Source organism: Danio rerio, chromosome 24 (assembly GCF_049306965.1).
Source record: "Danio rerio strain Tuebingen ecotype United States chromosome 24, GRCz12tu, whole genome shotgun sequence".
Classification (NCBI taxonomy): Eukaryota; Metazoa; Chordata; class Actinopteri; order Cypriniformes; family Danionidae; genus Danio; species Danio rerio.
This window is the reverse complement of record NC_133199.1, coordinates 41,175,574-41,187,597: the sequence shown is the minus strand read 5'-3', so window position 1 is coordinate 41,187,597 and position 12,024 is coordinate 41,175,574. Positions and strand designations below refer to the sequence as shown.

The window sequence follows — 12,024 nt, the reverse complement described above, 5'->3', positions numbered from 1 at the left end:
AACTAACGGTAAAAGGGTCGCGGCTACGAATCAAACGGAGAAGCACAATGATTTGACTGTTCTTTAGGGTGGGTTAACTTACGCAGATGAATTGCTCACCTAAAGAACAACAATGTGCACTAGAAAAACAAACATTGCACATTTTGATTAGACACAGACATTAAAAAGTTTAATTTAGCGGTAAGATGTGCCTAAATTACCATATAATTGTTTCTTAAGATTGTCAGTTCACTTTAGAGAATCATTCATTTAAACTCCAAATAAGGAGGTACAGGCGTGGGTTTGCTCTGGGTGCTCCGGTTTCCCCCACAGTAAAAAGACATGCGCTATAGGTGAATTGGATCTACATTGGCCGTAGTGTATGAGTGTGTGTGAATGTGAGAGTGTATGCTTGTGTGTGAATGTGAGAGTGTATGGATGTTTCCCAGTAGTAGCTGGAAGGGCATCCGCTGCGTAAAAACAGAATATTTGTTGGAGTAGTTGTCGGTTCATTCCGCTGTGGTGACCCCTGATATCTGGCATCTCAACTCATTTGAATGGTCACATATTTGAAAAGATTTTCAACAAGTCAGCAGTTCATCATTATATCCCATTTTATATCAGTCCATCCATGTGTTTAAGTACCTGTTTTTTGTAAAGGCTGTAAAAGATGATCTCTTTTTCCATAGCATAACCGGTGTAAACCACAACTCCTCTCTGACTTGGGCTGAATGCTGCCAGACTGGGTGGCAACGTGTGTAAATCCTGATTAACACAAACAAAATAGACATTTGAGCTAGTATAAAACATGTAAATAAATCTGTATTTTTTGGCTAAATGTCCCAATTACCTCTCGTGGGCTGGGAGCTGGAAACGTCAGCCAATCAAGCAGCTCGCATTTATTATCCGTCCAATCAGCAGCCCAGATGCTGACACGCCTGTCTGCGCTCACAGCGAGCCAGAGCTCATTTCCATCCAAACCAAACTCCTTAAACTAGAAAACATTTACACCAGTACAGAAATAAAAGAGTGAATGAATGAGTGAGTGAACGAATAAATAATAAAAAAAAGAATGATAAAATAAATGAATTAACAAATAAATGAATAAATAAATAACTGAACGAATAAATAAATGAACGAATAAATGAGTAAATAAATTAATTATCGAATGATTAATGGAAAAAATAAATAAATACATCCATAAATAAATGATTGAGTGAGTGAATGAATGAACACATAAATAAAAAAATAAATGAATAAATAAACAAACGAATAAAAAAAAAAATAAAAAAAAAAATGAATGAATAAATGAATGATAAAATAAATTAATGAATAAAAAATAAATTAATGAATAAATCAATGAAAAATAAATAAATGAATAAATGAATGAATGAATAAATGACTGAAAAAATCAATTAAAAAATAAATAAATTAATAAAAAATAAACGAATGAATAAATAAATGAATGAATAAATGAATGAAAAAATAAACGAATTAACAAATAAATGAAAAATGTAAAAAAATGAATGAAAAAATAAATAAATGAATGAATAAATGAATGAATAAACAAATAAATAAAAAAATAAATGAATAAACAAATTAATAAATAAATACATACATGAATGTATAAGTGAGTGAGTGAACAAACAAATGCATGGACAAATAAATAAATGAATAAATAAATAAATGAATGAACATAAGAATTAATGAATTAATAAATACATACATAAATGAGTGAGTGAACGAATGAACGAACGAACAAACAAATTAAAAAGGAATAAATAAATGAACGAAGGAATGTATAAATAAATGAGTGAATAATTGAATGAATAAAGGAATAAATTAGTAAATGAATGAATGAATGAATGAATAAGTGAGTAAATAAATAAACAAATAAATTAATAAATTAGTAATTAAATAAATGCATGAAAGAATGACTGACTGAACGAATAAATAAAAAAATAAATTAATGAATAAAGAAATTAATAAATAACTGAATGAATAAATACATGCACAAATGAATGAATACATGAACAAATTAATGAACAAATGAATGAATAAATTAATTAATTACTAAATAAATACATACATGAACGAATAGATTAAATGAACAAACTAACAAACAAACGCACGAACAAATAAATAATTATATTAATAAATGAATTAATAAGTGACTAAATTAATGAATAAATAAATGAATGAAAAAGGAAAAAATGAATGAATTTTTCTATTCAATTCAATTCAGCTTTATTTGTATAACGCTTTTACAATGTCGATTGTGTCAAAGCAGCTTCACATAAATGGTCATAGTAACTGGATCAGGTTAGTTAAGTTTTAAGTGTTTAAGTTCAGTTCAGTTTAGTTCAGTGTGGTTTAAAGTCATTACTGAGAGTCCAAACACTGAAGAGCAAATTCATTGATGCGTAGCTCTACCAATTCTGAACCATGCAAGCCGGAGGAATGAATGAATGAATGAATGAATGAATGAATAAATGAATGAGTGACTGACTAAAGGAATGAATAAAAGAATGAATAATTTTTTTTTTTTAAATGAATAAGTAAATGCATGAATAAAGAAATGCATAAATGGATAAATAAATTAATAATTAAATGAATGAATGAATAAATAAATACATAAAATAAATACATTTAATTACATTCTAATGTATAAATTTAAAATATAGAAAATGCAAATATAAATTGTGATGTTATATGAGCTTCAAGTTTGCTGTGCATTTCTCAAAGGCAACACAATTGGCAGATCATACTTTATTGATGCTCAAACCTGTTTGCTGGTGCACTGCAATGTATTGATGGAGGCCCCCCTGTGGTCAGTGATGGTGCGAATAGACACTCCAGTGACGGGACTGCAGACAGTGATGACACCATCACGAGCACCAGACAACAGCACATCACCTACACACACAAAAATAGTGAACAAATAAACACACACAATCAGACAATGAATACACACACACACACACACACACACACACACACACACACACACACACACACATATACACATTTGTGTGTGTATGCATACATGTATATGAACATACATACATACATACATACATACATATATATATATATATATATATATACATACATACATACATACATACATACATACATACATACATACATACATACATACATACATACATACATACATACATACATACATACATACATACATACATATATATATATATATATATATATATATATATATATATATATATAATATATATATATATGTGTGTGTGTGTGTGTGTTTGTGTGTGTGGCGCAGTGTGTAGCACGATGAAGGTTGCTGGTTCAAACCTCTTCTGTGTCAGTGGGCATTTCTGTATACAGTTTAAGTCAGAATTATAAGCCACCCTTTAATTTATTTTTCTTTAATTTTTTTTAAATATTTCCCAAATGATGTTTAACAGGGCAAGGAAATTTACACCGTATGTCTGATAATATTTTTTCTTCTGGAGAAAGTCTTATTTTTTTTTATTTCAGCTAGAATAAAAGCAGTTTTTAATTTTTTAAACACCATTTTAAGGTCAATATTATTAGCCCCTTCAAGCTATATATTTTTCAATAGTCTATAGAACAAACTATCGTTATACAATAACTTGCCTAATTACCCTAACCTGCCTAGTTTACCTAATTAACCTAGTTAAGCCTTTAAATGTAACTTTAAGCTGTATAGAAGTGTCTTGAAAAATATCTAGTCAAATATTATTTACTGTCATCGTGACAAAGATAAAAGAAATCAGTAATTAGAAATCTTTTCTCTGCTAAACAGAAAACGGGGAAAAATATATACAAAAGGGCTAATAAACAGGAAGGCAAATAATTCTGACTTCTGACTATATATAAATATGACACACACAGACATTGGCACACTCAGTCAACACACACCCACACACTGACCGTAGTGCGAGAACTGCAGCGCACACACAGAATCAGGCTGAGGCTGTAGTTTGAGCTCCATCTCTGCTGAATCCAGACTGAAGATCCTCACTGTCCCATCACTGTATCCCGCTGCCACACACATTCGCCCCCTGGAGCCACACACACCCCTTGGGGGACTCCAACACACACACTCACAGCTCTGACATCAACACACAATAAAGTCAAATGGAAGAAGAAATACTATATACACACAATAAATTGCATAGAACTGTTGTAATGCATCTGTAAAATCCTTTTTGGCCAAAATACTGTGTCAATTAAACACAATAAACTAAGTTCAGCATTTTCCTTTTCTCAAAATAACGTCCCACAATTTTGGATAGACTAATCTTCCTGTTATCCTGAGTTTTGCTGCACTTGGGTCACTGACTCAGTGATTAATATGTGCAAATTATATCAATATGTTTTAATGAACTTTTTCCCTCTATTTAAAAGTGAATTCCATCAACCCTGAACTTAATGAAAAAATAACATCATAGAAATAAGGATAACACTTTACCATATTAGCTAAAGTATTAACTAAAATTAACAATGAACAATAGATTTATTACAGTATTATTCATTTTTGTTAATGATAGTTAATGAAAATACAGTCATTCATATGATTTTGATGTAAATAATGCTTTAGTAAATGCTGAACTGTGACTAATTTATGCTGTACAAATATTGTTCATTCTAAGCTTATGATAATAAATACATCAACAGACATTAATAAAACTTTGCTTTAAAGTGTGACCGAAATTAGTGTATCTTTACTTCAAACATTAAGCAGTATTGTGCACATTAGAAAAAAATACACAATTAATTGTATAACTTGCATATAAAAAAAATAGGAGTATTCTATATGGGGCGTCACGGTGCGCAGTGGGTAGCACAATCGCCTCACGGCAAGAAGGGCGGCTGGTTCGAGCCTCTGCTGGGTCAGCTGGCATTTCTGTATGGAGTTTGCATGTTCAAGTCCAAACACATTTGGTATGGGTGAATTAGGAAAGCTAAATTGTGTGTAGTGTATGTATGTGAATGGTTGTGTATGGATGTTTCCCAGTGTTGGGTTGTGGCTGTAAGGGCATCCGCTGCTGGATAAGTTGGCGGTTCATTCTGCTGTGGTGACCCCAGATTAATAAAGGGACTAAGCCGAAAAGAAAATGAATGAATGAATAAGTTCCATATGTTATTCAACAAATAGACCCCGGTCATGTCATGCAGGACATCAGAACAGCTACAATTATTTTGAAAAAGCCTGAATGGGAAGATACATATGTTTTTTCTACTTATCTTAAAGGGCCATGAAACCCCCCGTTTCACAAGGGTGTTTTTACACCTCTAGTTTGGAAAAAGTCAGGAAAGTGGGCGTGTCTAGCTCTGTTTGGGTGGGAGTGTCGGGGGAGGGAAAACGGGAAGGGTTTGAATAAAAATGGGAGTTGCCATTTGGGCACGCGCTGCGGACAGAGGAAAAACAAACACACAAGCAGGGGAGAAAGACGGTGGGCCTTATCATACACCCCGCGCAATGTGGTGCAAGACGTGGCGCTATACTCTTTTGCCACTTTTAGCTCGGCGCAAGGGTCATTTTGAGGTGTTGCGCCACACTGTTTAAATAGCAAATGCATTTGCGCTTAAATGTGCGCCCATCTGGTCTAAAAAAGCAGGCATGTTTTGGCGCGTTGCTATTTTGAGAAACTAAATAGTCTGATCGTTAGACCAAAACAAAGTCGGTCTATTGTCTGACGCAAAGTGCGCCTGGCTTACACACCACAAACAAGATGTAGAGCAATACGCAAATATCTTTATTAAGGATATATATAGGATATAATAAGGATATATACAGGATATAAATATAAATGATTAAAATATTACAAAACATATTAATTTCTAGCCTACCTGAAGATTTAAAAACCACTGCCTTCATACTTTCTTCATCTCGGGAGGCTTTTTCAGTTTATTCATAACAATTTGCTTTTGTATAATGTTATTATTATTAGCACTATTATTTATTATATCCATATTTATATTTGTTTTTATTAAAAACAAGCTTAGATTTGTCCACCTGTCAGGTTTTAGACAATATGGGGCATAGCAGGTGTATTTGGAAATAACTCAGTATTTTGACCACACTTGGTTATTATTAATAATTTAGTCGTTTGCTGGAAATTAGAACTGAATTTAGAAATAGTTTTGAAACAAATCTTTGCGCTTAACAAACGAAATTAATTATTTATAGGCTAATTGATGTCTGTGCTGTAAGGTTTCCCTATCCACGAGAGCAAAAGCGAAAGTGAACTTTACGTCAAAATGCGCTTATGGCGCGACACAGCTGGCTCTTAAAGGTAATGGAAGATGAGATTCTAATTGGTTTATTCTCAAAACACACCTATAACTCATCAAGAAAATAAACTCAACTCTTTTAGACCATGTGCCATGGCGCAAAGCGGATTTTTCCGTCCTTAAATTAGCAAAAATGCGCTCTGACACGCTCTGAAAGCGTTTGCGTGCTGCGTTTTGTGCTCTGCGCATGGACCGTCAAAATAGAGCCCGGTGTGTTTAATGACGGTGAAATGTTTGATACTGCACATCGTATAAGAGAAAAAAGCCTCTGCATTTCTCTGTAACTCAGATGCACTCGGTAGCTCAGAAAGCCGTGTGTGTGTAGTATGCCTGGTGTCATACTGAACCCAAACCTAACATGAAGGTTAATTTAACCTGTATGGTCATTAAAAACAAATGCTCTGGACACAACTTCTTGACATTACTGTATTTACCGTACACATTTAACATTATATCACAGTGTTTAAACTGACCTGGTTGAGCACCTGAAACTGCACCAGCAGCTCATGGCTCTGCAGCGTCCAAACTCTGACACTGCCATCCTGCCCACACGTGACGAAATGCTGCTCGTCTGGACTACAAACCACACCGTTCACCTACAACACCAACACAAACCGGGTCGTATCCGCTTTCAGAATCCTCATTTCAGCTTTTGGTTTCTGGAAGGTTTTGCTAATATTTCATGTGCCAGAGAAGAACAGGCGGTTTTGTGTCACACCTTGCTCTTATGCCCGCTGATCAGCCGTATACTGGTGCTGTCGGTCCAGTTGATGTACCACAGGGTTCCTGCTGTCGTACCCACAATCCCCATGTCCATGACCTTATCAAACGCAGCACTGACTATAGTACCATCCAACAGCAGCTCTTGCTCAAGCTGCACCTGAGTTCTTATAGGTTCAAAACAAGTCAAGCGTCAAGCTTTATTTCATACATTTCAAGAGTAATTAAAACAAACATATACACAAAATATCATAACTGAAACCCGTTTCTACCTCATTTGAATAGCTTAAAGGGGTGGTCCAGAACGTAATTTTAAGGCTTGGTTGTGTTTATAAGATGCAAAGCAATGTGTGCTCATGTTTCACTTGAAGGAAATCATGTTACTTTTTCATAAAAGTTTATACACAGCTACTCAGCTAACATGAAAACGACTGATATGTTTCCTAGTTCCTCTGAAAGGCCCGCCCTCAAGTGACTCTGATTGGTCATCGTCATAATGTGCTGCGATTCGCGGATCGGCTCCACGTCATGCCTGGACAAGCACGCGCTTTTCTGCTGTGTAAACAGTCAACCTCCAATTTAAATCTGACAAGTAACGAGTGAAAAAATAATTTGTGACGAGTGAAAATGGGGTGCGGCTCCATTAAGAGACCTCGCTATTGCGTGTGTCTATGTGTGTGCGTGAATGTGTAAACTTTCTGTAACAAGCGCATGTGCGCGGGACTTTCTTTTTCTCTGATGCTCGGATTAAGTTATTTTCTGTAATATATCGTGACAGAAGAATAAAGCACAAGATGTGGGATGCGACCTGTGAGAGCCTTGATTTATTTTTCTGCTGCTACACAAGAGTCAGGTGAGCTATCCTGTGTTTTTTTTTTTACTCAACGCGTTACACGGCGTCTTTCACATGTATCCGGAATATGCAGGTGTAAATAATTTGAATCATCCACATATCTTTTGCGACTTCATTATCTGAGATGTGAAACGCATGGTAAAGCTGCCTAAAGACAATCAATGCAAAGTCACGCACACACATAGAGACGAACGCGCTGGTGAAGTGTGTGTGTGTTTATAGCATTTTGACTGATAAATATGAATTTGTAGCTAAATGGTTTGCCCGCAAAGCAGCATTTCCCATTGTTTACATCGTTGCTACAGCATACCGTTAACGCTAGACACTGTACATGTCTTGATCAATTTTAACTAATAAAAACACTTACAGGTTGTAGCTCACAGCTTCTGCTTTGAGGAGATTTTAACCGAATCCAGCACTGAACTGGGAGAGATTCTGGAGCTGTTTTGTCAAATCATGCTTGCTGAGTATTTTATAATTCTCTGGAACATGATTAATATTGAACTGTAAGCACTTCTGTGTTTGTGTCGTGTCCTTTGGAAGCCCAAATACAGAAACAGACAAAGCTCTGTGGAAACAGCAGCGTTTGGACGCATTTTAGCTCTATCTCTGCAGTAACGTTACAGCCCCTCTGGCCACGGCCCTTAGCTGAGCAGTGTGTGTGCGCGGTAAACGAAGCATTGTGATCTCACAAGGGTAGGAAGTATTTTTTGTATTCCCCAAAATTCGTTCATTGTAGGCTTTGCTAAGCTAACTCTGTAAAAACCAAGTTTTCCCTTTGCATTGAACTTTGAACTTTTTACATTCAGAGACGTCGTTTATGTTCACACAGCTACATTACACATCAACTAAAGTTTAAAATATGATATCGTAGTGGACCACCCCTTTAATAGTATCTCAAAGAGACATTTCAACCAAAAATAAAGATTACGTCCATATTTTTTTCATTCTTTACTTGTTCTATACCTGTTAAATGCAAAAGAAGATATTTAGAAAAATGTTGGACCCCCCCCCCCCCAAACCCCCAAGGGGGTCTCGATTCTCACTTTGAGAACCACTGTGCTAAAGGACTAAATGTAAATGTAGAAACAGGCTTTCATTTGTCACTGTAAACTGCCACTCAAAAGTTTTGAAGCAGTAATATTTTCCTGAACGCATCCATATTTACCCATCATCCTGTGCTCTGCTCCTCTTGCTATCAGAGTTGCTCAGACTCTGGACCGAAGCTACAGACCACAGTCTCAGTTTTTTAGTATTGCTGCCAGTGACCAGCATATTTCCACAGCAAACCAACACACCTAGAAAAACACACATTATTATACTGTCTGCTTACAACACAGACAACAAAGCAAACACACACTCATACCGATCTCTCCTCTATCTGCTTCCCAGGTTACAAAGCAGCGTTGTGTGTTACAGTCCCACACACACACATGGCCACTGTTTGTGCCTGTGTAGAGGATATTGCGAGTGTTATAACACACTGATGTCACTTCTGCCTGTCCGACCGCATCAGGTAAGCCCACTTTCTGCACCTGCAGGAGGAGGAAAAAGCTGCAGAAAGATTGCCTTTATTTTCATGCATGCATATAGTGTGTGTTCGTACCTGCAGTTCAGTAGTGTTGTCGTGTGTGTGTATCCGAGTAAAGACAACAGCACTGCTGCCGACGAGCATCAGCTCATTAGCAGTGAATGGGGAGAACGCAGCATCATGCAGAGGAATGGAGAGCTGAACGGTGCAGAGCAGCTCAAATGAGCGAGTGCTCCACAGCGCCACCAACGCCTCTGAAAAATCACCTGAAAGCAGATAATATATAATTACAAAAACAATAACCAAAACTTAAAAAATACAATAATGAAAAAACAAATCATGTATATTTTGAAGATGTAAAACATTTGTAATTTTTCTTAAAATGTTTAAAGGGTCACGAAACACCAAAACACATTTTTAGAGCTGTTGACAGTCGTATATGTGTCCCACACTGCTAAAAACACTATCAGGACACCTATATTTCACTAAAAAGTGTAAATTGGTTGTTTTTTCGTTATTTCAAGCAAATTCGTACTTCCGGTTTGAAACATTTTTGAAGCTGCATCACGGCCATGAGATAATAGCCTGTATTCCAGCGTGCAGACTGGACGTCTGTGCCAGAGTGTGTCTTATTACGTCTTACAGTGTGCTGCATTAATGCATGAGTAAGGCTTGGTTCAAACCAATCAGAGCGCTCTATTGTGCAACTTCATTAATATTCATTCCTGTCACAGTGTTAAGACGACAGACACCACGTTGTTTATTCCTATCGAACTAAGTTAACTATTGCACCGAGTGTAAACATGTTAGCACCACAACCAAACTTTAACCTCGTGTAGGATTTTCGCCGCATTTAGTGACCGGAATAACACACGCGGCTTTCTGACGTTACCTGCTGTGTGCATCTAAGTTTCCGGGAAATGCGGAGGGTTTTTTTCTTTCATTTGCCGTGCGGTATCAAACATTGCATGAAAAATACACGCTTACAGCAGTTCCTCGAATCAAATATCTCGTTTGTCGCGAGGGACATGAATGAATTTCCTGAATGAAAGAGACAAACTGCAGTTAAAGTCCACCATTTAATAATTTGGCAAATAATTCGACTACAGATGTCCATGTAAACACCATCAATTTCTCCCGTGTGTGTGTTTGTGTGTGTGTGTCTGTTTTGACTCTGAAACTCGCGCGTGCCCAAATAGACACTCCCACACCAAGCCTCTTTTCTTCCTCCGACACTCCCCCCTAAACAGAGCTGGACACGCCCACTTTTCTGACTTTTTCCAAAGTAGAGGTGTGAAAACACCCTGCTGAAACGAGGGGGTTTCATGGCCCTTTAATAATACTACTGAAAACAAAACCAAACATACATTTTTTTTAACAATTACAAGTATATAAATAAATAAATGCATGTACATACACACACAATAAAGCTATACATTTATAAAGTTTTATCTAAAAACAAAATGCAAAACTGGGTCAAAAATGCATTATAAGAGTTAATGCACAGGATATTTAAGCTAAAAATTCACAATTATTTTAGAAAACATTCTCTAATTTACAAGCAAATAAACAAAAAAACTGCATTTGTAATAAAAAAAAATAAAGCATTTTTAAAATTTTAGGGCAAGAAGGTTGCTGTGTTTGCATGTTCTCCCAGTGTTGGCGTGGGTTTCCTCTGGGTTTTCCCCACAGTCCAAACACATGTGCTATAGGTGAATTGAATAAGCTAAATTGGCCGTAGTGTATTGTGTGTGTGAATGCAAGAGTGTATGAGTGTTTCCTAGTGCTGGGTTGCGGTTGGAAGGGCATCCGCTGCGAAAAACATATGTTGGATAGTTTGGAGTTTCATTCCGCTGTGGCGACCCCTGATTAATAAAGGGACTAAGCCGAAAAGGAAATTAATGTAAAATTGTATTTAAAAAAAAAAAAAAACTTCTGGGTTACTTCTGGGTCAAAACTGGGTCCAAAATGCATTATAAGAGTTAATGCACAGGATATTAAAGCTTAAAAAATTACAATTATTTTATTAAACATTCTCCAATTTACCAAAAAAAAAAAAAAAAAGTTCTATTATTTGTTTATTCTGAAGAGCATTTTCAACTAAATGTACTAAAATATAGCATTAATTGATCTTAAAAATGAACAGGGGTCTGATTTATATTATATATAAAATATATATATGATTTCTATATTAATAATAATAATAATAATTCCTTACATTTATATAGCGCTTTTCTAGACACTCAAAGCGCTTTACACCTTGAGTGAATCTCCTCATCTACCTCTAGTGGATGCCTCCACCTGGATGACGTGACGACAGCCATATTGCACCAGACCGTACACCACACACCAGCTGATTGGTGGAGAGGAGACTGAGTGATGAAGCCAATTATGATATGGGGATGATTAGGAGGGCATGATGGACAGAGGCCAGTGGGCACATTTGTTCAGTATGCTGGGGTGAAACTGGGGTGAACCTTTTTTCGAAGGACATCCTGGGATTTTTCATGACCACAGAGTCAGGACCTCAGTTTAACGTCTCATCTGAAGGACGGCGCTCATTGAGCAGTATATAGTCCCCTTCACTATACTGGGGCGTTAGAACCCTCACACACCGCAGGTTGAGTGCCCCCTGCTGGCC

At 36.3% G+C, this 12,024-nt stretch overlaps 1 protein-coding gene across 3 annotated transcripts in view; it reads right to left on the bottom strand.

The window, feature by feature from the left end:
• Nucleotides 1–12,024, bottom strand: part of wdr90 (WD repeat domain 90) — a 47,184-nt gene that overhangs the window by 3,501 nt on the left and 31,659 nt on the right. For all 3 annotated transcript variants that reach the window (XR_012399543.1, XR_012399544.1, XM_003201346.6), the window contains 9 exons: nt 9,459–9,649; nt 9,219–9,387; nt 9,021–9,150; nt 6,998–7,166; nt 6,753–6,875; nt 3,913–4,093; nt 2,765–2,895; nt 830–973; nt 625–744 (listed from right to left, as the gene is read on the bottom strand). Coding sequence is in view for 1 of the 3 variants with exons in the window: in XM_003201346.6 (XP_003201394.2) it covers nt 625–744; nt 830–973; nt 2,765–2,895; nt 3,913–4,093; nt 6,753–6,875; nt 6,998–7,166; nt 9,021–9,150; nt 9,219–9,387; nt 9,459–9,649 (1,358 nt within the window). In the remaining 2 variants the exon portion in view is untranslated. The remainder of the gene's footprint in view (nt 1–624; nt 745–829; nt 974–2,764; nt 2,896–3,912; nt 4,094–6,752; nt 6,876–6,997; nt 7,167–9,020; nt 9,151–9,218; nt 9,388–9,458; nt 9,650–12,024) is intronic.